The 27,947-nt window shown below is 43.7% G+C and overlaps 1 protein-coding gene across 1 annotated transcript in view; it reads left to right on the plus strand.

The window, feature by feature from the left end:
* Window positions 1–27,947, plus strand: part of LOC125921303 (Down syndrome cell adhesion molecule-like) — an 89,079-nt gene that overhangs the window by 2,029 nt on the left and 59,103 nt on the right. Inside the window, exons 2-3 of the mRNA XM_049628771.1 lie at window positions 9,074–9,207; window positions 25,840–25,993. Of these exons, the coding sequence (XP_049484728.1) occupies window positions 9,074–9,207; window positions 25,840–25,993 (288 nt within the window). The remainder of the gene's footprint in view (window positions 1–9,073; window positions 9,208–25,839; window positions 25,994–27,947) is intronic.

A 27,947-nucleotide genomic window follows, 5' to 3' on the forward strand; every position in this document is an offset into this window, starting at 1 on the left:
GGGGGCACACACAAATTCATCCTCATTAGCTGTAGCTTTTCTAGAATACACAGGCAGTTCTTTCCAGGAATGTGCAGGTGTCAGCCAATTCTGCCCAAGGAAATGGATTATTTAGGGCAATCCGAGGTCAGAATGAAATGCCATTAGAAAGTCACACATTAATGGAGAGATCTACAAAGCTGTGTCCTAAGTGAAGGGGGTCATAATTTAATTTTTAGAAATGCGGTAGACAAAGAGCTGTGTCTAGAAGCTGGCTGTGTCACTTGCTGCCCAAGGGACTTCGGGCACCTTACCTAACCTTCTCTGAACTGATGTACAAAATTGACATCATAATCAGACTGCACAGAGTTAAGATATAAAAAGTCAAGTGATGTCTGCAAACACCCAGCCTGACACATAGTGGGATGGTTCTGACACTAGATGTTTGATTATTTGATCTTCACTCCTTTGGAGTGGGGGCGAAACACTCTTTTGCCCTGCTAAGCAATAACACAAATGTCACTGGAATTATTATTTAAAGAGCAAATTGATCGACAACACAAATTTTGACACCTGCATTTTTTAGACGAAGGTACAGAAATCCGTTAAGAAGGGAAGGCTCGCCACGGCTTTTTGACCGGTAATTTGGATCAATTTGTAATTAATTCTCCACTTTTAGAAATCATAGGGTTCTCTCTCAACACTTGACCCCGACACATAAGGTCTAATTTGTCATTCAGCCATTCTGTGCTTTTGTACCCAATGCTGATGGTATATGGAGGTGCCGTTGATTGTAGAGGGCCCTGCCCTCCCGCAGGAAGGAGGTGAAGGACCCACTGGTCCAGGTGTACCTCCAGACAGAGATGCAAGCCCCGAATGTCAGTATTTACTCGGGATGAATCGCCAGCATTTTGAAAACAAAGCCGAGCGGAGATTCAGTAGAAATCGAGAAAAACTGGTATAATAAGCTTATCTCCTGGATTCACATGAAACATTCACTAATTTAAAATGGTGAAGAACTGAGCTAGTCACCATGGTTAACTCAAGACCTAACATAAATAGGCACTCGAGCAATTGATAGAACTGAATGCAAGTTGGTGTCTAATTGAAAGAAACAACAAGGCTAATTACCATAGAAGGAATGCTTAATCAGATTGAGAATACACAACCTGTTTAAACTTGTGCTACAAAATCTTACAGTTTTGAAGTTTGGATTAACCTGCCAGGTTCAATTAAATTATGTAAGATTGTGGATAAAATTCCAGTAAAATAATAATTGCCAACATTCATTAAGTTCTTCCTCAGTAAGGCACTAATCTAGGCACAGAGTAAAGTTTCAGTGTTTGTTGATAGTCTCACAAGGAAAGAAATATTTATGCATTGAAAGCAAGCATTAAATTTGGCTCTCTCTGCCCAATTTCTTTCTTTTTTTTTTAAGAGCTGTAGTATTTTTTGAGAGAGAGAGAGAGAGTGTGTGTGTGCACACAAGCAGGGGAGGGACAGAGGAGGAAGGAGAGAGAATCCCAAGCAGATTCCACGCTTAGCACAGAGCCCTATACAGGGCTCAATCCCATGACCACAAGAGCATGACCTGCACCAAAGTCGAGTCAGACACTCAACCAACTGAGCTACCCAGGCACCCTGGCCCAATACATTTCTTTTTTTTCTTTTAAAATTTTTTTATTTATTATTTTTTTGAGGGAGAAAAAAGGTGGGGGGGGGGGGGGGGGGGGGGGGGGGGGGGGGGTACAGAGGATCCGAAGTGGGCTCTGTGCTGATAGCAGAGAGCCCGATGCAGGGCTCGAACTCACAAACCGTGAGACCATGACCTGGCCAAAGCCAAATGCTTAACTGACTGAGCCACCCAGGTGCACCCCCCATCCATACATTTCTTAAATGAGGTCCCTAAACCCCCCGTGTCAGGAGGCCTAGAGTTTAAGTTGTGTCATTTGGTCACTGATCATCTTTTTTTTTTTAATGTTTATTTATTTTTGAGAAAGAGAGAGACACTGAGTGTGAACAGGGGAGGGGCAGAGAGAGAGGGAGACACAGAATCTGAAGCAGGCTCCAGGCTCTGAGCTGTCAGCACAGAGCCCGACGTGGGGCTCGAACTCACGAACTGCGAGATCATGACCTGAGCTAAAGTCGGACGCTTAACCGACTAAGCCACCCAGGTGCCCCTGGGTCACCGATCATCTTGAGGAGGAAAAATGTATCACTTGCTAATAAAACATACAAAAATAGGATAAAATAATAACTAAAAATAGATTAAATAAATAAATCAAATCAAAAATTAGAACATTTTTATTTATTTATTTTTTTAACATTTATTTATTATTGAGAGACAGAGAGAGACAGAGCATGAGCATGATGGGGGGGCAGGCAGAGAGAGGAGGAGACGCAGAATCTGAAACAGGCTCCGGGCTCTGAGCTGTCAGCACAGAGCCCGACACGGGGCTCGAACCCACAAACCACGAGATCATGACCTGAGCTGAAGTTGGATGCCTAACCCACGGAGCCACCCAGGCGCCCCTAAAAAATTAGAACATTTTTTAAAAGTTTACTTCTGCCAGGGATAATTTGCAATTGAAATGTTTGCTCAGAGGACAAGTTTCCAGTTTCTTCAGTAGTTGCTCAGCCCGTGTAAGGACTCTTGGGCCAGTAGACACGTTCTTAAATCTATGGACATATTCTTGGGTCCACAAACATATTCTTGGGCCCACAGACACCACCTCCCGGGGCCCGTGAAAATTGCTCAGGCTTCAGATTCTCTTTCCGGGACTGCTCAATCGATCAGAACTTGGACCTTCGTTATTCCGCAGGAACACAAAAGATGATTTGCTGATCTGGCTTTGTGATTTTGAACACAGGACAACCAATTCTGAATTCTAAAGGGTTTGTGAAATCCTAATGCCATTTTATTTGCTGAGACTATAATCTGAGCAAAGCCATGGGGAAAAAGAACACAAACAAAACACAATCTATTAATTTTCCCATTGTTATTTTTATTCTGCAGGCATCAGGTAGTTTCCACCCTGATCCTTTTCTGCAAAAGTAAACACTGTGTGTGTGTGTTTAAGTTCAAATATTTACTGAGTACATTACTAATGCACATTACTCTGTAAATCATTTTCTATGCGAAGGAGGCCGGCGGGAGGTGCGATATGTGATCTTTGCTCTCCCGCCTCTTGACTAGCAATCTCTTTGAGGGGGGCCATCTGAAAACAGAGCCAAGAGTGAGTGAAGAATAAACAGACATCAGGCTATCTCTGAATCCTCAGGGCCCCCCCATCTTGAGCCCTACGTTCTCTTGGAGGCATAGATCATACATGCTCAGGTGATCATGTGACCACCCCTCAGCTCATCTTAAAAGCGATGGGACTTTGAGGGCGTGTGTCTGGTCTGTTTGCTGATGCACCAGAGGCGCCGCGCCCCAGTAGACAGGTATTGAGCGCACGGCAGTGCTGGGCTCTGTGCAGTAGCAGGGACAGCAGCAGCACAACAGGCCAGGGCGTCCCAGAAGGCCTCCCACCGTGAGGATGTCAGAGCTCCCTCCAATGGCGTGGTTCTCACGCAGGTTCCTGTACCTCCCTGGGCTCCTGGGTGGGCCCATGAGGTGCCCAGTGGGGGGCTCCACACTGCACGCTCTGCTTCAGGAAGAGCCACTCCTGTGCTGCGTATTGGTTCCCCCACACGACGCCACCGTAGTTAAAAGATTTTGTCTACTTTGAAGAATGTTTAGGAAATATCGCTCTTGTAGGAGCAAAGGCCAGAGATATTGGCGTCTTGTGGAAATGGGAATGGAAGAGTGACGTGTGCCTCGCACGCCCGTGATGACAGCCACAGTTGTGGGTGGTTCCATCCAGCACCAGGCCGTCTGCACATGGCTCAGGGGGGCCTCTGTGGGGTTGGGCTCAGGTGGGTCTGGCTACCATGGTGGATCACATACGCAGCAGGCTATCTCACACACACACACACACACACCTGCCAAAACCTGATCAGCAAAACCAGAGAAGTGATCGTGACGTTAACTGAAGTGTCTGTGTGTGTACCTATACTTCAAACCAAGGCAATCATCCTTCAAAGCACTGACTTTGAGACTTTACATTAAGATACATCATTAAAAGGCCCTAACTGAGTGGATTCATTTTCTGTGGTGTATAATGCATCACCTGAAACCTAGTACTTAAAATGGCACAAATTTGTTGTCTCACCATTTCCTTGGGTTAGGGGTCCAGGTACCGGTCAGCTGGGTCCCTGGCTCAGGGCCTCATAGGCTGAAATCGAGCTGTTGGCTGGGGCTGTGAACTCATCTGAGGTCAGGTCCCCCCTGCCCAAACTCACCGGTTGTTGTCAGCGTCTGGTTCCTTGTGGGCGTGGGGCTGGGACCATCTCCGCAGCTCCCAGAGGCCACCTACTGTTCCCTGTCTTATGGCCCCTCCACAGCAAGACCGTTTGCTTCCTCAAGACCAATGAGAGAGCATCTCTACTGCTTTAAATCTCTCTGACTTCTTCCATCTCTGACATCTAGACCCTCTTGTAAGGGGCTTCTCTGATTAGGTCAGGCCCACCCAGAATGCTCTCCTCTTGGTTAACTTAAAGTCAGCTGGTTAGGACATTAATTATATATGCAAAATCCCTTCACCTTTGTTACGTGACATAACCTGGTCATGGGAGTAATCCAACCATCATAGTGACAGGTACTACCCACATTCAAGGGAAAGAAACTATACAGATATTTATATCAAAGGATAAAAATCTTGGACACTATCTTAGAATTCTTCCTACCACCCAATCGCTAGTGGAATCACTTTTCTATTCACTTAGAATATCTGCATTGAGGATTAGTATGTTCCAGATACTGGCCCAGGCACTAGAGATACAGCAGAGAACAGGGTGGGCGTGGCAGGGCTTGCAGGCTGGTGGAAAAGACTTAAGTGGATTCTGACATGTTCCATGAAGGAGAAGGGTCTTAAGAGAAAACATGAGAGCCCTGGCTTTATCTAGGCTAGTGGTCAGAAAAGGTTTTCTCAAGGAAGTAATGTTTAGTAGAACCTGATAGAGGAGTAAGAGTTGCCAAGATAAGAAAAAAAAGAGAGAGTGGGAAAAGATTTCAGACAGAAGGAACCCAAGATCCTAGATCATCATGTGTCAACGTCCTGGGATGGGCTAAGAATGCCACTTCCGGTGTTGCAGAACAACACTAAGCCATAGGGACAGCTCAACTACTGACCACGTCCACGTGGAGGTCTCAGAAGCTCTCCAACCTTACACATCCTCTGGGAGGGATAAGAGAGAATTCTAGGTTCTGGCTTTTGCAACCAAGAAGATAGCTGTGCCATTTCTTGCAATGGGGTACAGGAGGAAGGGAGGTTTGGAAGGGAAGATGGTGATCCTGGTTTGGGACATGGTATATCCAAGATACCTATGAATCAGATTGGAGATGTCAGTGGCAAGTGGGTATGTGAGCTCTAAGAGCTTCCGCGATACAGAAAGGAGGTGTAGGCAGATTGGAAGAATATAGAAGAAACGGTTCTCCGGACCTGTGTTCTTTACTTCAACCAGTTAAATCTGAAGTCAGAAATTCACTCAACAGTGTATAGGAATTTGTGAAAACTGCCTAAGCTTGCCTGTATTACCCACACACACACACACACACACACACACACAGAAAGCAGATTACCAAAATGTGTTCTGATGACTAAGAATGTTTTAGGAAAATACGTCCCAGACAGACCATCCTACACCATCTCCGTTTTCTGCAACTCTCAACATCTGGTGTTTATAGTTCAACACTGGGTCACAAAGTAAAACCCAGGATCCTTTAGTGATGTACAACGTAAGGAAATGATGATTGCCATTACGAATGATAGCTAGAATTTATTTGGTGCCTGCTGAATGCAAAACTCCATCTGAATTCTTTAGATGAATTATCTTTTGTAATCCTAGCAATAAAACTGTAAATAGGTACAATTATTGGTCTAGCTTCATAGAGGAGGAGACTAAGGCTTGTTGGAGAAGTTAATGAATTTGCCCAAGACGTGGACCTAAGTGCTGGAGCTGAACAAAAGCCCTCGGTGGGGCTACAGGGCTCACACCTTGAACCATTGTGGGATAATCCAAACCAGAACTACAATTTACATTCTAACTCTTAAGATAGTGGCTCAGCGATGCAGAAAACTTTTCCAGAATGTCTTGTTCCTCAAAGTTTCTATGTGGCTATTCCTCTGTGGTATAAAATTCTAATAACCCTAGAAAAAAAGACTGCACGAGATAGATCATGCATCAAGTATATGAGGAGTCAGATAGGGATTTACATGGTAAATGCCCTTTGATATAATCGAGACAAGTCAATGGAAATAATCAAATAGAGGAAGGAGTGTAAAGTGGCCAACAGACATACCTTAAACATTCTATTTTAACTCAAATCAGACAATACAGATTGATTCTCTAATCATTCTTTAATTAAATAATATGGTCTAATTTCTATTAAGTTTTGGATGAAGAGATTAGAAGTCTATGTCAACTGTTTTCATCATTGATCATCTGCCATTTCCAGTTTAAGTTCTCTGAGAGTAGAGTAAGGCATGATGCCATTTGCCAACAACTTATGCTTGATTTTTTTTAATCTGTTTGTCTTGATATTTGCTACGTGTGTCATCTTTCTCAAGGGTCTTGGCCCAAACCTAGCCGAACCTTCTTTTTTTAACTTACCTTTAAGAAAGCTTTTCCAAAGAAGTCCCATTAATTGTCATGGAAACAGCTTTATTTGGCACTCCTATTTCATTGGTTTGGATAATGAATTAAATCACATTACCACGACAGGTGTAATTGTCACAAACAAGGTAGAAACAAATACGACTGACTTCTGTCGAGCAGCCACTCAAGTGGTTGTTGCCCAAGCCCTTGGGCTTCTAGAAAGAAGCTGGCCAGAGGGAATGTTGGGTATGGTAAATGCCAGCCAGGTGGTTGTTTTAGAAAAGGAATGGAGTGTGTTGGAGAATCTGGGGCATCCGTCAGGATGAAAATGTCAAACAAATGTCCACTCTACACTTGGTGTTCAGGAGGAGCCCTTGTGGGTCTCAACCAGGTTGTGGATTTGGGGGTGTCTTGGCTGTTCCCCTCACCAATAGGAAACCTAAGCACAAGTGCCCTCCATACTCAGCACAACAGTGCCTTGTTCCCAAAGACTTAGTAACCCAGGTGTCATCACTTACTTGTGTCCTCTTTTCTAGACCCTCTGCCACCAACAGGACTTGTCAAAAACTGATCCCAAGATTTTATATTTTCAAGTGGTGGTGATGTCACACCCACATTAGCTCTCATGGTGATTGCTGGTTTTGTTCTTTTGACCTTGAAGAGTCAAGATGACAATCATGAGACACATAGTCAACTCCACAAATATTTAGTGAGCAGTTATGTTGTTACCGGAGCAGGAAGAGACTCAAAGATTCCTCCAGGGGCTCACAAGGGATGTATATCGGTTAGAATTTCAAGACCTCCATCAAGGTGGGAACCACCCTCCAGGTGGACAGTTAGACCAACGAGGAACAAAGCAAGATCCTTAAGGCTTATCCCATAGCAATTTTAATGCTCTTTTCTCTTCTCCCCATGTCTTGTCCACCTCACTCCATCCTCCCTCTTCTACCTGGAAAACAGAAAGATGGGGGGAAGGAATACGTGCATTTGATCTCATTGACAAATTATGCTTAATATTGTTAGCACCATTTCCTTCTTTCTTAGATGGCTTACAGAGGGGTATTTCTTGTCTATACAAGTGTGAATCTTTGACACAAAAATCCATCCTCGTAAAAAAGTATTTCTGTACCTCCCCTGAGCCAAAAGAGATGTCATTACAAAGTGTTTTGGGCAAGGAAGAGTCGTCCCTAAAGACCAAGATACTTTGCCCTCATTCGTCTCTAACTCAGGAGGCAAGATGTACGTCCCCAGCCTGTTCAAAGCCAAACACTATAGCAGCACAAGAAACTAAATTCTCCAGCTGTTCAGAGGCAGGAACTCACAAGGGACTGAAATGGGTAAAGAAGGCTCCCAGGAAGTCAGGGACTTGAACTGAACGTATTAGTTCTGTTGAAGCAACAGTTATTCATGGCACTTGTTAAAGAGCAGCAGCAGGCACACTTCTCAGGGGGACTGCTGTGACGTGAATATGTGGGGTCAACCTCAGTGGGAGTTTGTAGCAGGGGAGAGAGGCCGGGCTCGACTTCACGTACAACAAGTGGGAATTTACAGCCAAGGAGTGGAGGGGAAGGATGGGGCTGTGGGTGGAGAATTAGTGATAGGAGACCTTGGGGGTAAGGGTATTCTGACTAGAGTGATCAAACAGGACTCTGGTTGAAGGCACGCAAGGATGATCGGATAGTACCTGGGTGTGGAAGAGAATGAAGTCTTTGATCATGTATCAAGTGATCCGATATTGAGGGGATTCTGGCTGAACTGACCAAGCAGCGTTCTTGCTAAAATTAGGCCGTTAGAGGACATGCCCTTGGACAGGATTCGTGTGGAGCACGGGTCACTCGTCAAAGAGAGGCTCTGTCAGCTCCTAGGGCTGCTGGCATAGGGCCCCGCAGAGGGAGGCCTTCAACAACAGAAATGGGTTGTCCCATGGTTTTTGGAGGCCAAGAAATCCAAAATCAAGGTGTGGGCCAGGTGGGCTCCCTCTGAGGGCTATGAGGGAGAGTCTGTTCCAGGCTTCTGCCCTTGGCTTTTAGGGGGCCATTCGCCCCTTGTGTCCTCACATGGTCTTCTCTCTGTATATGTCTTTGTGCCCACATTTCCCTTTTTTCATAAGGACACCAGTCACATGAGATTAGCACCACCCTAGTGACCACAGTTTCACTTGGTCATCTCTGTGGAGACCCCTTCTCCAAGTCAGGTCACATTCTGAGCTTCTGGGGGCTGGGCCTTCACCACGTGGATTCCGAGGGGACGCGGTTGAGCCCACAGCACTGACCCCTGAGGAGCTGCCCAGAGAGAGGGGCCAGGCCTAGCCGGAGCGGGGGTTGTATTGGGCAGCGTGGGCCAGAGCGCCTGGTCAGAAGCCCCATCGCTGTGACTAAATGCCCGGCTCTTCCAGTTCCAGGTCCTCCTGCGGGAGTGAAGGCAGCGGCGGCCTCAGCCTCCATGGTCTTTGTGTCCTGGCTTCCCCCTCTCAAGCTGAACGGCATCATCCGAAAGTACACTGTATTCTGCTCCCACCCCTATCCCACAGTAAGTTGGTAAATAACCAAGTGCCTTTCAAGCACCTTCCAGAAAACGAGCTGCGAGTGCTCCTTTGGGACACCTTCATTCCTTTGTTTCCCACCTACTTGGGTCTTTCCAGTGGTTTTATTCCCCGCCCCCCCCCCACCTCCCGCCGTTGTCTCTACCACAAAGCAACATCCTCATTTACACCTCACTTGAAAATACACATCTGAATCATTATAAGGGACACAGTCATCTAGAAGTATTGTTCAGTTGGTGACTTCCCACAACACCGCCAGCCGGCTTCTCAAAATCAAAACCCAGAGGTCTGAATTGTGCCTTAATTGGTAGTCAGTGGACGCTTATTGATTTTGCTCTTGGACGCGTCATTCCGTGCCCACCAGGCCCTCCCTGCCTCCCCCCTTTCCCTCTGACCTCCCTCCTATGCCTCCACCTCCCGCCCCACCTTCCTGCCAGGTCCCGTCCCCCACTAAGAGAAGCAGGCAAGCCGCTGTCGGGCCAGAAACGAGGGCCTGTGCTGAGGATCTGTGACCCCGACGATCGCATAGCCCACCTCATTCACTGAGACAGAGTTAAAAGAGTTCGTGTAATTAATACTTCAACGTGCTATATTTATTATCATTAATATTATTACTACCGGGTCATAATTATAGAGCTAAACTGTTTCTTAGACCAGCTACAAAAGCATGTCGAAAAGGGAAATTTTAGAGGAAAGAAAGCCAGAGTAGGACCACAAAATTCATGCTATCTTCACAGGAATATTTACGGCATTTTCTGGGGTTGGCACCACGTGACCTGTCTTTCTGTCCTCCTGCTGGGGTATAGAAGGAGACCTGTATCGTCAGTCAGTGTTTGTGGAGTGAATACACAGATTAATTTTGGTTTTTATTGTGATAAAATACCGTAACGCAGAATTTGCCATCCGAATCACTTCTAAGTGTCCAGGTCAGTGGCATTAGGTATATTCACATGGTTGTGAAGCATCTCCATGATCCGCCTCTAGAACGTCTCTGTCTCCCCAAACTGAATCTCTGTCCCCGTGAAACACTGACTCCCTGTTCCCAACTCCTTCCAGCCCTGTCACCTCCTTCATCTGTTTGCTGTAGGACTCATATTTGCTGTTCTGATTCCACCAAGCTAGGAAAAAAGAGTTCAGGGTACCCAGAACACCCTCAATCTGCTCTTTATCTCTAAACTAAAACCCCAGCCTGGCTTACTTGAAATTAGTCCTGATGGACCGATGCTTGGATGAGATAGCCCCACAGGTGGCCGCTTTGGGCCATGTTAGTCTTGGTCCCCCCAGCCTGTGGATTTCACACAATAAAATAGGAAGAGTTACAAATCCTAAAAACATGAGCCAACTGTCTATAAGATAGAGTAGAAAAGATTTGCCCAAGGATTCCCACCATCTCTCCACGCACGCCACAATAGGTTTCAACCACCCAGTACCTTCCCAACAAGACCCTTCCAAAAACAACAATCATAAGATCGAACTAACCAGAAAAGATGGGAATTAACAGCCAAATTTCTCACCTACTTCATGTCTGACTGCCACTCACTGGGTGTCTCTGTGCTGCCTTTGACTCTATTATAAAGCACTGTAGATCTAGAAATATGATCGTTACAAAGCGCTGTGGTCTTCTGGGTAGCGTCATGTAAGTTTTGCAAAGAAGGTCCAGAATCCCAAGCTGTGTGCAGTAAAGTGGAGGGAACCAGAATCAGGCTGAGTCCATCTCTGGAGCCACATGGCTGCTTATCCACGTCAAACATCATCTAAGACCCCAGCGCCTAGTTTTTTCTTTAATAGACTTTATTTTTAAAGAAATTTTAGGGTGACAGAAAAACCAAGTGGGAGGTACAGACATTTTCCCCTAGGAGACCTATTTTTAAAATAAAATAATACCATTATAAGTGAAGACCAGAGAGAACTAATACATTTCTCTTAGGAAGGAAACATTTGAAAATCTCACCCATTGCTTTGTGGGGCTTTCTTTCACATGGAATTAGTAAGAGTGTACAAATTGCTGGAAAGAAGGGTTTTTGTTCCATCTTGGGTTTCTGGAATTTGACTCTAAGTTAGAAGAAGGGATGGGATGACGTTTTGTGAAGCTTTCACATTTCCGCCCATGTGTCAGAATGAACACCAGAGGGCAGTGCTAGCTGCGTATGATATTGTTGCTCGGCTGAGTATTTCTTTTCTTTGAAATGATTTCACAGTGGAATGTAGAACATGGCAGGATAAATGAGGACACAGCACAGCCTGTAATTTAATCTTCTTTAGAGGAGTCCCTCAGCTGACTTGCTCGCTGATGTAAATTTCCTCTTAAGACCCCCAGTGAATGGACCTTGTTACAAGACCCACACTCTTCTCTCTAATGGGTAAAAGCCCATTGTCTAAGAATAGACGCTGGTTTCACTGCGTTCTCTTGGGTTAGCCTAGTAAAAGGTGTTGGGATTTGAAACTTTGTGTGGCCAGATAAGAAAGTGTAAATGCATCTAAAGTCTGGTGGCTCTAGGTAAACACAGAGTCTCCCCGTGCCGGACCAGCAGATGCACGGAGACATTAACCGCCCCAGGCAGAGATTCGAGCAGCAAAATCTCAAAGTTCATTTGCTTCAAGGAACTCAGGCATATAATTTGGGGGGGCGTGACTCTGAATTTTCATAGATGACAGTTTGAAGGATCAATTCACGCACTACCTTGTAAGGTCCCAGGGAGAGAGTCTCGAGTCTGGATCTCCCCTCTAGCCCTCCTCCCCTCATGAAAGCAGCCTGTGGGGAGTGCCCTAGATTAACCAAGGACAAGGATAGAGAAAGTGTCTCTTCTACAGCGCTAAGCCGATTGAGATGGAACTTAGAAACGTGAAATCAGACAGCATGAACTTCTCAGCAATGAAGAACAAAATCAGAAGGCTTGAAACGATCATCTCAGTGAGCTGTGACTCACCTCAGTTATTCCAGTTTCAAACGATAAGATGATCCAGCCCCTGCACAGGATAGGTGTTCCGTCGACGTTGCCGAATGAGCAACTGAGAATGTTCCAGTACCCTTCTTCTCCAGAAGACAGCTTTCAGCAACAAAACTCCCCACAGTGTAACCCACGACTTAGAAGTAAGCAAGTCTTCAGAGACACCAGGGAAGTAACCTTCGCCAGGTCTGGGCAGCTTCCAAACCAAACAGCAGGTGTGGGTTTTCCTTGGACCCGCCCCCCAGGACTGCATTTAATAAATCATGGGGCTGAGGACAAGAGAGAGTGGCTTTAGGAAGCCAGAATTGTTGAGGAATCTCAGGTCAAACCACGGTGCCGTGATGGAATTGTCAAACGGGGTCAACTTGACCATCTGTATTAAAATGCTGTCCATCTCACTGGCCACTGCTCCTGTCTCAGAAGTCACCGTGCACCCCCTGGGTGTACAAGGCTATTCCCTTTTGGGGAGGTGGCACTCTTCCCATTTCAGGCTGCCACATAGCATGCCATTATTATACGGCGATCTGTGTTTAAATTCTGACTTAACTTCCCTTCTATTTTTAGACTTTCTCCTCTCTTAGGCTCCCTCTCCCTTGACAGCCACCCTTCAATGTAGGCATTTCTCAATACTCTTCCTTTATCCTCTTTTCCTATTCTTTATTGTCCCCATGAATCACTGAATCTTATATACTTTTTAAAGTATATTTATTTATTTTGAGAAAGAGAGAGAGCACAGGGAAGGGGCAGAGAGAGAGGGAGAGAGAGAATCCCAAGCAGGCTCTGGGTTGTCAGTGCAGAGCACAATGTGGGGCTCAAACCTATGAACCGTGAGATCATGACCTGAGCCAAAATCAAGAGTTGGATGCTTAACCGACTGATCCACCCAGGTGCCTTTGAATCTGTTTTTACAATTTAACTATCATCTGAAGTTACAGAGATCAAAAATGTTTCTCTCCAACCCCGACTGACCAGCTTAGAGGACCAGGCAACCCCATATTTCCAAATTCCTTCCATCCATGTCTTCACGGAGACCCCACCGCATCCAACGTGTTCTGAATCAAATTCATTCTTGTCCCCCTTCTCTTCCTGTTTCCCAGCTAAGCCACTGATCTAACAGTACCCTTTGTCCTCTGACCAGAGGCCTAAAACCTCAGGGATTTACACCAACAGTTTTATCTTTCTTCCACATTCACGTCTGTTGTGAGTTGTAGTAGCTCTGGTCCATATTATCCGTACTCTGGGAAGCACCCATGCAGGATTTATGGCAGAGGGAATACATCTCTGGAAGGTCTGACATAGGCATAACGTGGCCTCCCCCAACCACAAGGGGGCCAGGAAGCACAATCCTCACAAGTACCCAGAAGACAGGAAAACCAGGGCAGCTGGGAGAACAGCTCCAATGGCGACCGTGGGACCGCGGTGATAAAGGATAGTGTCTGCCTTTCTTTGAGGAGTTCCTGGTTCTAGGGAAGTCAGAAAATGCCAGGGATTGTCACTGTCCTTGTGACGTGGCAAAGGACACGACTGTGACCTGCAGAGCACAGGACGCTGTGGCAGAAGCCACAGGCAAGGGGGTGTTTCTCAAACAGTAGGGTCAGAGACAGCTTCTTGGGATGCACCTGTAGCCCTGGCTTATAGGCAGGGAAGAGCTCTACCTTATGAAAAGGTATTATGACCAGAGGAAATAGCATCTGCGAGGTGACATTGTGTCATGAGAAGTCTCTCCCTGCAGTATCTTTTAATCTCCCTTCTTTTCATGCCCACTTGGGGAAACAAACCAGGTCAGAAGTCCTTCCACTGCCAGGCTCAAGGGCCTATCCATTGGCCACATTGCTGCCATAATCATTCTTTCCCATTCTGTATCTGACCATGTCACTCCCTTGGGCAAATTCTTGGATGACTTCTCCCTTTTTACCTAAAACAAAATTCAAAATCCTCAAGATGACCTGAACAGATTTGCATAATCCAGCTCTAACTCCTGTCCAGTGTCCTATCTCCTATTCCGTTAACCTATCCATCTATTCCTAAGCCGTTCCATCGTGTGTGTGTGTGTGTGTGTGTGTGTCCTCCTCCCATTTAAAGTCTTTATTCTTAAGGCTCAACTTAAATGCTTTATTATTTATTCCACCATTTTTGAGCATTTTCTGTATTCTAGCCACTGTCTGCTAAACACGTTATGCCTATGGTTTCCAAGCACGTTCTTTCATGACTCACAATAGGAAATGCATCTTATAATCACAAGCCAGTACCCACACAACAAAAGCTTCATAAACAAAACTTACACTTGCCACACAGGATGCGCTATGATATTTTCCAAACCGTTGGATTTTTTTTCTCTTCTGTTTTGCTCTGTAAATGATTGTCATAACTCACAAAATTGCTTCTATGACTCACACCTTAAAAAATCCTGGTTTTCATCAGTTAATTCCAATGGTTATCATATGCAGGTGGGGTTATGATTGCCTCGTTGTAATGGTACTGAAATGGAGAATGTACTGTCTGCCAGGACCATGCGGTTAGCAAGGTAAAGACAGGGTCTGCAACCCACAGGTGTCTGAGCTTAGAGTCCAGGCCCTTCACGGTGACAGCCTACGGCCTTCCCTGGGAAGCGGGCTCCGTCTCCCCTCGGAGGTCCCCAGCATTGATTTCCAACCTCACTTTGGTGTAACCACCACAATCCCTTGTGTTATCGTTAGGTGGGGACATCATTGGGCCCCAGTTCAAGCGCACACCCCACCGTTAGTCACCCTTATTCCTTTAGAAAGCCTGGTATTATGCTGAAATAGCGGATGTTCATAAAATGTTGTGTTGAATTAAATTGTATGGATTACAGCAGTAAGTCATGCAATAGAAGTTAAACTGTATAATGAAGTTTCTGGTTCATAACGCAGGAAAGCATATCCTCTGCTTGGGGAGGCTTTTCAGTCTCAGCAGGAGTTATATACAGTGCCCATGCTTTTAACTCACTGACATGGAGATCATCCTTCCATAGTTCTGTCTAAAAGACCTGATGGTGGATCTCTTTTCTGTGATGGCAAAGCCAGAAATTTTGGAGCAGCCAAAAGTTGACTAAGAGTGCATGGGTTTCTTCCATTTACACATGTGCGATGAATTACTTGTTCATTACCGAATAAGTGATAGTGATCAAGTTAGCTTAAGAAAGCACTTTTGCAGATAGATCATTGGTACAGCAGATGGGGTGACAGCAGAGAAGAGACGAGGCAAAATTGTAGTGAGTGGAGGTGACTTTGTTCAAAAGAGCCTGGGAACTATAAGGACCCTGTAATGCCAGTTTGGCTAACTGGACGAAGCCCCAATTCTACAGGAACATGGAGACACCAGCTCCTTATAAGCATTTTCTGGGTGTCAACTTTAATGCACTTGCAAAATAATGATTTTTTATATTTGAAAGGCCCAAAAGTAAAATATCTTCTGTTTGGAAGACTTTTTTTAAAAGTAGCCAACAGTGGAAGATATAATGGCGGTTACAGGCATCTCAGTGAAGTGCAGAGGAAACCACCAGAACTGACTTGCATAAAGCAAGTAGCATTAATATGCTGTTCCCACCATGCAGGCTCCCCACCCTGGTCTGTCCCTTTAGGATGGTCTTCATTGATCCATTATCTTCTGTTAGAGGTGAAAATACTGAAATAAAATGAAAATCAGGGCAAAATGTCTTATACATAAGAACAAAGACAAACCTGAAGTCGAACCAGCCAACTACTGATTCTGAACATAATCCAGATCGTTTTCTCTGCCCCTAAACAGAAAGATTTGATATGGCCTCGGAGTGTCCAATAATGCAAAGAGCTGCCTATTTTGTTTATCTTGCTTTGGGAGAGGTTTCTTTAAATCACTGCTGTGAACATACTATCTACAAAATCAGAACATTCGAGTCTTTTTTTTAATAGATATTAGGGCTTTTTAAAGCACCATACTTCTTTGATAGAATTAGTTTTTCATTAAAAAGTTAATTGAAATTTTTTAAGTGGAATTCTTTTTATATCCGTGAGATACGCTGAATAATTTGATCTGAGCGGCCTGTGAATCCATAGTCATTCTCTACACAGTTTTTCTTGATTGCATTCAAATCATTTCTAGGTCATTAGTCAACTTAATGCAACAGGCATTTCCTCAGCCCATTCCACTTTGTGGTCTGTGAGCCCTGATTTTGCAACACTGGGATCTAGGGTGTCCGGGGCATCCATAAAGGGAGGGCCACTGCAAGGCCACCCTCAAAGAACCTGAACTCCATCCAAGACCACAGGTTGCACCAAGACTGTGCAAGACCACAATCCAAAGTGGGATAAAGATAAGGACCATGCATGACCTATAAACAAAGGGCAGATGTGCCTTGTTGAGGGGATGTGAGAAGGCTCACAAGACTTTGCAAGCCACCCATCGAGCTAAATAGTGTGAGGGATTTGGAAATGAATCTAGCAATTATTGGTTAAGCATCCAGTTTGATAGAATTTGCTAAAGAGCGTTTGAAGTAATTCATTGTGGCTAATTTTATCTTATTTACTGGTTAAAAAGTGTCTTAAATATGAGGGAAATTATTGCACCAAAACCACAAGGCAAAAAGAATTCTGTAGTGAAAGTAGCAGGCTCTTCACGGGTGACACTGGAGCACAGGGAGAAAAACGAGCTTCCAGCAACCTCTACGTTCTTTGGAGGAGTATACTATTGGGTCCCTCAGAAATCTACGACTCCCTCCACCAGACCCGAAGCAATAATAAGAAAGGAATAACACATGAACATGAGCTGCCTGGCTTGAGGATTGCAACGTTTATATCATGAGCTATGTTTTCCACTCTTGGTACAATTTTAGAGAAGCCAGCATGTCTGAGGCTTTATAAAAACAAACAAAGAAACAAAAAAAACTGCCATGAATATTTTTTTAAATCAAACACATGCAGTTTTTTATTTATTTTCCTGGGTATTTTGCAAATATGAATCATGTCCTCCGCTACAACTGGAGTAGTTTTGGCAAGGGAATTCAAATGATTTTTATTTCTAGATTTTAGCAAGAACTTACCAGAATTTTACTATGCCTCATGTAATTAATCCTCCGTTTGCCAAGCCATGATCATCTCTTGTTCCCTTGGGGCAGGAACTTACCTCACAGTCTACACACTAGACTTGAACTCAGTAAACACCTGTGAATTCAAGCACAGCAACTATTTATGAGGTTTCCCCATTACAGGTATGGGGCTAAGAGCTCTTACATACCTTTTCTTTGCAAGACCCAGAGGAGAGATCTGTAGTCCAGTGAGTTTACATGGCTGTCCCCAGGTGTCCTATTCCTCTGGCCAGCCCTTATCAGCCCAGTTATAGTGATCCATTCAAGATTAATTTGCATCGTAGGCATAATCAAATCTTCTAGAGTGGCTAATATCTCTGTCTTAACTTTGAAGATGAGACGACAGAGTTATAGATCTGCCAGCAGGAAATTAAATATTTAGAGATTTAAATATTTAAATACTGAGAAGAGTGTCTCTCTTCCTCCTCCCCACCAGTTTCTCCTTCTGCCACTTTTGATTCATTAATCCTAAGAACCTACATTTGGGGGGTGCTTTTCCTTGACTCCAATTTTTCTGTCTCGCTGCCCTTCAGAGAGAAGCCTTTCTATTCCCTCCACACTCTCAATGCTTCAAAGTCTCTGATGCATCATTGCAGCTGGAGTGTTAGGAGAAATCTGGAAAGAAAACGGAACCCTTCTCACTGACCATTCCCAGAGCGTGGGAGGGAATGACACATGATGGCATGCACATGGAAATTAGCAAGTCAGCTCAAACGTGGTTAGATCATTGTGTTGAGAAATCTAGTGTCCAATAAAAAGACAGTTGATGGAAGGTAAATATAATCAGTTACTTTATCTCATATAGAATATTGAGGAAAATGTTTCATAAGGAAGCACTATTCATCCCCCCTCTTTCTCAGAACCTGTATTTTTAACTGAGCATCAAAGGGAAGGCTTTGAACAAACAGATTTGCTTCACTACCCTGAGTGAACGTCTGATTATCTTTTTTCCCATTTGGCTCTTTTTCTCTTACCTGTTGCCACCTCTTGGACTTGTTAACGTTGGTTGAATTACGCACCATCTACGGATAAACGATTATGGAATTTGCACTACACCCCTCTGTAGAAGGCATCTTACACTCCTGGAGGCAGCCAGTCTTGCTGTCTCCTTGCAGGGCCTACATGGAAGCATCCCTAACCCACCATGATGGAAGTGACAGCCAGCCCCAGGAACCTGCTCTCCTGCTGGGAGCAGGACTAGCCTTTGCCACCCTACATAGCCTTTGGCCTGATTGGTGATTCACCTATCTCTGTGTTCTTCCAAACTCCAAGCTCTCTGAGTGGTTTGCTTGGAGCTCCTAACCTCCTGGCACCGCTAGGTGGGCATGGACACGGACTTCTGTCAATGAGAAGCGCACCTGTTGGGATGAGCACCGGGTGTTGTATGGAAACCAATTTGGCAATAAATTTTATATTTAAAAAAAAGAATATCCTATTCTTGGCTTAGCCTCTCCTGGGGCCCAGAGATGGATGATGGACAGGTCATCAGAATCAGAAAGCCCTGCCTGATTGATCTCACGTCTCTTGTTAGGAAGGAAGGTACCAGCATCTTTGGGACGATTCTCACTTGTGAAGCTCATTGCTAAAACTTTAAGACAAAAGGAGAAGTCACATTTAATATCCAGTTACACATATTATGAAGAAAACAAATCAACTCTTCTATTGTTTAAATTGCTCATTTGGCAACCTTCTGTTTTGAGAGACAGAAAAAATTGTGCCTAATTATGGCAGCCATAGGGAAATAGGCTGGTATCAGAGGGAGATCACACCAGTGCAACTAAATTTCCCGAATAACCAATAGGAACCCCTGAACAGCCCGACTCTTATTTCTCACCCTCATCTATAGAGAAATTTCATTCCAGCGGGAAGAATTTTCTATAAACAAACCTTTTTACTCTGGCTTTGGATGATCTATCATATAAATAGTGAAACAAATATTATTGCATAAGAAATTGTATTTTTATCATTGATTTTATCCATGCCTTGTGTTGCAGATAAAAATTCAATAAAATGCCTAGTTTGGAGGTAGTCAAGAGCAAATTGTACCTTCTAGACAGGATGCTTATTGAGTTTTAACTAAAAGCTATGCGCCCTTCACAGAAAACCCTTATTTTGTAAATATATTTCAATGCTCTGTTGATGCTTAATGTTCAGTAGGAGCGATTGTTATAATTTGCACATCATTAAGCTTTGTAAAATTAATTTGGCAACAACATAGCCTTGGAACATTACAGAATACAAATACACACAGTCTTGGGATTGTCTCGTCGAATTGCTAGGAAACAAGCCAAATTCCCCCTGAAATTCTAGGAGGATTTTATTTCCCTGTGATCTTCTGAACACAAGACAGGACTGGTGTGTGTGAGAGGGGTGGGGTGGCAACGGGGGCAGGTAGGGTAACGATAGTGCATGCACATGAACGTATGGGCACACCTGAAGAACTTCTCCAAGAGCCCTATCGTCTCCCTTTAATCATCTGACAGTGTGTATATACAGAAGTCAAATACTGGACAATGGGAAATTCTCTGACTTTATTTCTTATTGAGTGAGCATGAGATCTCTGACAATGAACAGGTATAGTTAACATTTGCGCCCCTTGGTTAATTATAGAGCTGGGATTGCGGTTCACACAGCCTAATGACCTACAGCTTACAGGGATAAAAGTAAACCCTTCCCGTGTCTGGTTGCTTGTAAATGGCAGTACTGGACTTGGGTCAGAGGCACTGAGCTTGAACCTCTGCCCACCATTTCTGCCACTCTGACCTTAGTGAGGCACTTACTTTGTCTGTACCTTAGTTTTCTTGCCTAGGTCTCACTTTTATATCAAAATACCACACTGGGTGGCTTCAATAATAGATCTTTATTTCTCATAGTTCAGGAGGCTGGGAAGTCCCAAGATCGAGGCACCCTCAGATTCAGTGTCTGGTGCAGGACTTTTTCCTGAGTTTTCATTGTATTCTCACATGGCAAACACACATACACACACACACACACACACACACACACACACGGAAGAGAGAGATAGAGAGAGATCTCTTGTTTCTTCATCCCCTTATAAGAGCACAAATCCTGCCCATGAGGGTTCCACTCTCATGACCTAATTACCTACCAATGGCCCCACCTCCTAATATCACATTGGGGTGTTAGGATTTCAACATATGCATTGGAGGGGGCACAAACATTCAGTCAATTCTGCCCCTGGCCCCAAAAAGCCCGTGTCCATGTCAAGTGCAAAATACATTCGTTCCATCCCAGTAGCTCCCCAAGTCTTAACTCACTGCAACATCTACTCTAAAGTCCAAAGTCTCCTCTACATACTGGCTGAATCAGGTATGGGTAAGACTCCAGGTACATTCATCTGGAGACAAAATCCACTCCAGCTATGAACCTGTGAGACCAGGCAAGTTACGTGCTTCTAAAATACAATGGGACATGCATTGGGTAGACATTCCCGTTCCAAAAGAAAGAAATAGGAAAGAAGGAAGGACTGATGGCTCCCAAGTAAGTCTAAAACTTAGCAGATCCCGCTGGATCTTCAGAAACAAGAATAATCCTCTTTGGTTCAATGCTCTACCAGTGACACCTCTGGGATTGCAGTCTCTCCCCGACTTCTCAGGAGGGTTCTGCCCATGCTGTGGCTCTATGCAGAGGCTCTGTCCATGTTGCACTTCTGCAAGGCTCTGCCAGGCAAGGCTCTCCCCCACTCAGCTCTGGGAGGTCCAGTCCTCTGGCCTGTTGAAACCAAGGCCGTGACCCTGATGATCTCTGAATATCCTTCAGAGCTATTCTTCCCTCTTCTTGAAGAACAGCATGAGTTGAGGGCCACGTAGCTCTATCATCCTGTCCTGTAGAATCTAGAACTCGGCTCTTTTTACTTCTATCCCGTCTCAGTCTCCTTAGGTTCAACTGGCAGCGTTCCTGCTGGTGTGGCTGTTTTCAGTCCATAGTTCTCACCCACACCAATCTCCTCACCACAGGGCTGCTAGGCCACACCCTTACTGTTCTCATCCAAACACACTTTCTCCTGTTTTTGCCATACGGATAGGCTGAGAATTTCCCAAATCTTTAAGTTCTTCTTGGCTTAACAATTCCTTCTTCAATTCATTTCTCTCTTTTTGCATTTTTCCATAAGCAGTCAGGAGGAGCCACACTTACAACAGCTAAGTGTCCCATTTCATCGCTTGCACGTTTGACCTTCCACAAAAACACTAGAACCTGAACGTAACTCAGGCAAACTTTTTGTCGCTGTGTAGCACAGACCATCTTTTCCCATTATCCAATAACACTTTCCCAATTTCCATCTGAGACTTCACTAAAATGGCTTTTACCACCCACATTTCTACCCACACCCTGTGTGTGCAATCATTTATGTGTTCTCTAAGAAGAGGCAGACTCTGTCTCCAGTTCTCCCCTTCTTTGTGAGCTCTCACCAGTATCATCATTAACAGTCCCTTCACAGGATCTTAGCTTTTTCTAGCATCAGCCTCAAGACTTTTCCCACCTCTGCCCAGTTCAAAGCCACGTCCATGTGTTTCTGTGCTTGCTACAGCAACACCCTACCTCTCAGTACTAATTTTTGTATTTGGCTGCTTGGGCTGCTGCAGCAAAATACCACGCTGGCTGGTTTAAACAACAGACACTTATTTCTAAGAGTTCTGGAGACCAGCCTCCACATTCAAGATCCGAGATCGAGGTCCAGTAGATACAGCGTCTGTTGTCTTCCTGGTTTCGAGATGGCTACCTTCTTGCTGTGTCCTCACATGGTAGAGAGAGAAAGCTCTTGGGTCTCTTCCTTTTTTATATAAGAAAGGGCGTTAATTATATAATGAGAGCCCCACCCTCATGACCTAATCTGAAGCCGATTAGCCCCAAAGGCCCCACTTCCAAATCCCATTATTTTAGGGATTAGGATGTCGACATATGAATTGTAAGGGAACACACACATTCAGTCCACAGCATTCCTCATCTGTAAAATGGATCTGATATCAGTCTACCTGTCTTATATGGATTCTTTAAGGAAGAGGTGTGACCTGTCAGAGCCTATGCCTCCTTGACATTCCCTGGTTCTTGCTTCATGTATTTTGAAGCTTTGTCATTAAGCTCATAAATGTTTAGGATTGTTATGTCCTCTTGATGAATTGATCCCTTTATTATTATGAAATTACCTTCTTTATCACTGGTAAGATTCTTTACTCATAAATCTATTTTGTCTGATATGAATATAGCCACTCCAGCTTCCTTTTGATTAGTATTAGCACAGTATCGTTTTTCTGTCCTTTTATTTCTAACATACTTGTGTTTTTATATTTGAAAAAGATTTATTGTAGGCAGCATATAGTTGTGTATTGCTTCTATATCCATTCTTACAATCTCTGCATTAATTAGGATTTTAGATCATTTATACTTAATAGATTTTTGATCTATTGATATAGATTTAAATCTATAATCTTACTACTTGGGTTTTTTATTCTCATATTTGTTCTTTTCTGCTTTTTTGCTTTTTTTTTAATTAACTGAGTATTTTCTATCACTTCACTTTATTTATTTGGTTGGCTCATTAGCATTATTTTACTATTTATTTTGTAATTTCAGTCATTTTTTAGGATTAAAAGCATATATATTTAACTTATCACTTTATACTTTCAACTGATGTTATACACTGCACATAGAGTACAAGGACCTTATAATAGTATGCCTCCACTTTTTCCTACTTAATATTTGTGCAACTGTTGTCATACATTTTACTTTTACGTGTGTTATAAACCCCACACTGTGTCATTATTACCTTTTGATTATCAATTATTTTTAGTGAGATTTAAAGAATAAGAAAAAATCGTATATTTACCTTTGTAGTTACTGTTTCTGGTACTTTACATCCCTTTGTGTACATTTAATTTCTATCTGGTATCGTTTTCCTTCCGACTGAAAGACTTTCTTTAACATTTCTTGTAGTGTGAATCTGCCGATGGTTAATTCTTTCAGCTTTTTACATTTTGAAAAGTCTTTATTTCTTTTTAGTTTTGAAATGTATGTTTTTTTGAGTATAGAGTTCTAGGCTGACTTTTTTTCTTTTAGTACTTTAAAAATGTTGTTCCACTGTCTTCTTACTTCATGTCTTAATCAGCTCAGGCTACTGTAACAAAAATACCATAGATCAGGTGGCTCATAAATAACAGAAATTTATTTCTCACAGTTCTGGAGGCTGAATATCTAAGATCATGGTGCCATCAGAGTGGGGTTATGGTGAGGGACCTCTAGTGGATTGCAGATTTGTCATTGTGTCCCCACATGGTGGAAGAGGGCAAGGGAGCTCTCTGGGGTCTCTTTTATAAGGGCACTCACTAATCCCATGATCTAATCACCTCCCAAAGGCCCCCGCCTCCTACTGTCATCACCTTGGGGGATTAGGTTTCAAAGTACAAATTTTGGGAAGACATTCAAAAGCACTTGGATTATTTTTGACAAGAAGTCTTCTGACATCATTGTTTTTGTTCCTTCACACATAACGTGACCCTTCTCTGACTACTTTTAAGATCTCCTATCACTGGTTTTGAGCAGTTTGGTTATGATATGCCTTGATGTGGTTTCCTTCATATTTCTGTGGCTGAGGTTCATTGAGATTCTTGGCTGTCTGTGTTTATGGTTTTCACCAGATTTGGAAAAATTCCATGAAACATTTTTCTGTCATGCCTCCCTTTCCTCCTTTAGTGATTCCAGCTACATGTATGTTAGGCTGCTTGATGCTGTTCCATAGCCCACTAAAGCTTTGTTAAGTTTTGTACTCTGTTTTCTCTCCGTGTTTCATATATTAATATGTCTTCATGTTCATTGACCTTTTGTTTTCTCTGCAAATCTAATCTGCTATTAATCTAATCCAGTGTATTTTTCATTTCACATATTGTAATTGCATCTCAAGCTTTGACTTGGGTCTTTTTATATCATTCATGAATCTGTTTAAATTCTTGAATATCTATGGTCATAACACAACTATAACTGTTATAATGCCCGTTTCTGCTAAATTTAATATCTAGGTCAATTATGGGTCAATTAGGATTGATTGAATTACATTTTCTTTATGAAAGAAATGTTTCTCTGGTTTTTTCCATTCCTGAATTTTTTTTTTCTAACAGCTTTTTTGAGATATAAGTCACATATAAAAAAATTCATGCTTTTAAAGTGTTCAAATCAGTGGCTCTTTGCATATTCACAGAGTTACACAACCCCGACTATTATCTAATGTTAGAACATTTATCATCATCCCAGAAAGGAACCCTATATCCTACAGCAGTCATTCCCCATTCTGTCCCAACTCTACTCTGCCCCTGACAGCTGCTAGTGTACTTTCTGTCTCTCTGGATTTGACTATTCTGGAAATTTTGTAAAAAGGGAATCATAAGTATGTAATCTTTTGTGGTTGACTTTTCTCACTTAGTATAGTATTTTCAAGATTTATCCAAGTTAAACACGTATTTGTACTTCATTTCTTTCTATTGTTGAATAATACTTCCTTGTGTGGATACAACACATTTTGTTTATGTGTCCATTCACCAGTCGATGGATATTTGGGCTGTTCATATCTGGAAAAATTTTATGGGATGTCAAACATTACAAAATTCACCTTGTTTTGTACTGGATATTTTCACTGCTATAAATATTCTGACTTTCGTTCTGGGATGCAGTTAAGTTAGTTAGTGACAATATCATCTATATGAATTTTGCTTCTAATATTTGTTAGGCAATACCAGTGTGGTATTCAGTCTAGACCTAATTATTCCCCACCACCGAGGTAAGACCCTTATGCGTTGTATCCAATGCCCTGTGAATCGTGAGGGCTTCTAATCTGGCTGGTGGAACAGGCACTATTCCCAACCCTGTGTGAATGCTGGGCACCTTGACCTCCAATCCATTCAGGTAATTGTTTCCCTAGTTTCTGGTAGTTTACTCGAATACCTTCACAGATCTGCTTGGCGGCATACCCAGGTGGGACCGTCTTCAGATTCCCAGAGTGCTCTCTCTGTGTAGCTCTATCCTGTGAACACCAGCCTCTTCTCAGTCTCTCAGGTGCAAATCCTTAACTCAGGGAAGCTGCTGGGCTCCTCCTGGACTCCTTCTCTGTGCCACAGCCTGGAGACTCTCACAAAAACGTAAAAATTCTGCAATCATAGGCTTACTTCGTTTGTTTTCCACATTTCAGAGAGCTCTGTCCTTCATTACCTTAGGCAATACCTTTGAGACTGTGGTTATACTCTGTGTGTTCTCTGGTTGTTTGAGGTCGGAGGGAAAATCTGTTTTTGTTACTGTATCTCAGCCAAAAACATTTGGGCCAAGACCCATCATATAAATGGCTAAATTACTCATTGGTGGCTGCCAAAGCGGCTGCATAGAGAAATGTAAACTCTCTATGTGTATATGTGAGATGTCAGTATCAACATCAGTATCAATATCAATATATCCCAGCCTTTTAGAAAAGGACTAGTGGTGACTTTTGTTTCTGAGGATAGATAATATGTTGGTAACCACACCTTTAGGAAATCCATTTGTGCCATTTGCCTCCTTGAATGTGGGAACATTTGTGTCTCCTTCCACAGGTGATCAGCGAGTTTGAAGCCTCTCCTGACTCATTTTCCTACAGAATTCCCAACCTGAGTCGGAACCGTCAGTACAGCGTCTGGGTGGTCGCGGTGACTTCAGCTGGGAGAGGAAACAGCAGTGAAATCATCACGGTAGAGCCGTTAGCTAAAGGTGTGCCATTGTAGAAAAGACCTCATTTCCCATCGTAATTGGACTGTTTTTAAATCCCTGTTCTATCAGAAATAAAGCTTACGTTGCCCTAAAAATCCCCAGAAAACCAGAACATCACGTGTTATCACATTTCAGCGTAAGAAATAAGGTTGCTGCTAGCTGGCACTGGGCTTTTGTGCAAATCAGAAAAGACTCCACCGAGGGTTAGTGGCTTTACAACTCAAAGTGCCTTAAGGAAAGTAAAGACAAAGAGCCCCCACTCACCCCTTGGGGTAAGTGAAAATCACCCCATAGTAACTCCTCAAGGAAGTTGTGCTTTCATCAAGATCAAGCATCGTATTTCTTAAAGAGAAATGTTTATTTTATTCTGGAAACTGACGAATGTAAGAAAATCGTCAGTTCTTCTTGTATTGAGAGAATTGCTATAAGCAAGACCTTAATTAAGAGTGGGAAGTCCGAGTCCCCAAAGAACAAAAGGTTCCTAAAAACGAATACGGTATCTCCACACTGAGATGTTATACTGGTCCTTAGAAAGCACATATGGGCACAGAATATTCTTACTCTACTTCTGGTAATTGCTCCCCCCCAGTGTTCAGGGTACCGCTGTATTAGCACTTTTCACAAGTAAATGTACTAACATCACAATTCCAGGGCCAGCAGGAGGTGCCCCCTGATTTTGGAATATACCACATTGGCAATGTTTTCCTAACAAGGCTGCTAGGTGCCCAAAAGAGAACAGAACACTCCAAGATTCCGATTTTACCTCTCAGAGCTCATGATAACGTGCTTATTAGTGTGATACTAAGAAAGAAGCAGAATAGAGTAGTGAGGGAAAAGGAGAATACTGTCACATTTTGAACACAATTACAGTTAGTAAATATATTGTTGCTGAAGAAAATAAATTCGTGGATTTTTTTGTCTATTAGAATCTTTGATTATGATATCCTGCCACCCCTAACGTACCCTCTCACATTTAGCAACAGTGATTATCAGTGGACATAAGGACTGCACTGTGGGATAAAAGCAAACCAGCCCATGAAATGCTGCAGTGGCTTTACTTCTTCTCTCCTGCTGTGTGTTCAGTGTCAGGCAGGTGGTTGGAAAAGTCCTTTTTCTCAAGAGACATATGGCAGGAGGCAGAAATGGAGAGGGGTCAGCACTCAGACACCCCCATACCTGGAATGGGAAGAGCCTACCGGGGAGACAGATTCAGGTCCAGGAGTAACTCTGCAGAACACCAGCTTTCTCTGGGGAGGGTGAGGCACAGGGGATGCCAGAGAGGAAGGGGCGAGGGCAGACAGCAAGAAGAACCAGGAGCATAAGGCCAGGAATAACAGAGATGTTTCGGAAAGGAGGGAGGGGTCTGCCATGGCAGCAGCTGCTGGGAGGTCAAGGCAAACAAGACTAGAAGTGCCCTTGGGTTGGCCACACAACCTCGCTGACCTTGAAAGCAGTTTCCTGGGGATGGGAGCTGGTTGAGGGGACAGAGGAGACGGGAGGTGAGGAAACAGGTCTGCTTGGCAGAAAGTTCTCCAAAAACACACACCACCTGGAAGAAGCCACAGGCCAGAGTGAGGATGGGTCTCACCCAAGGAAAGGCTCTGGTTTCACCGTGGGCTAATGTGTCAGCCAGCAGAACATGTTTGTATGGTGATGGGAAAACCCAAGTGCAGAGGGGGAGGTGATAATCCAGGAGGAAGAGCAGGGCCACAGGGCTGAGGTTTGGAGGAAGAAGGCCAAGGGGGCTTATAGGTTTGGTGACAGGAAATGCAGAGTTCCCAACCTGGGTTTTCTATTTCCTCTGCCAAGCATTAGGCAATTTGGGGTGTGGTGGAGAAAGGAGTTTGAGAAAAGGAAGGACAATAGGAAATCATCACTGCAGAGAAGTGGGAAGGAACTTACTAACAAAACAGTAAGAGTGGAAGGGAGAGCGGACAGGTCAGCCGAGGTCGGT

Source organism: Panthera uncia, chromosome C2 (assembly GCF_023721935.1).
Source record: "Panthera uncia isolate 11264 chromosome C2, Puncia_PCG_1.0, whole genome shotgun sequence".
Classification (NCBI taxonomy): domain Eukaryota; kingdom Metazoa; phylum Chordata; class Mammalia; order Carnivora; family Felidae; genus Panthera; species Panthera uncia.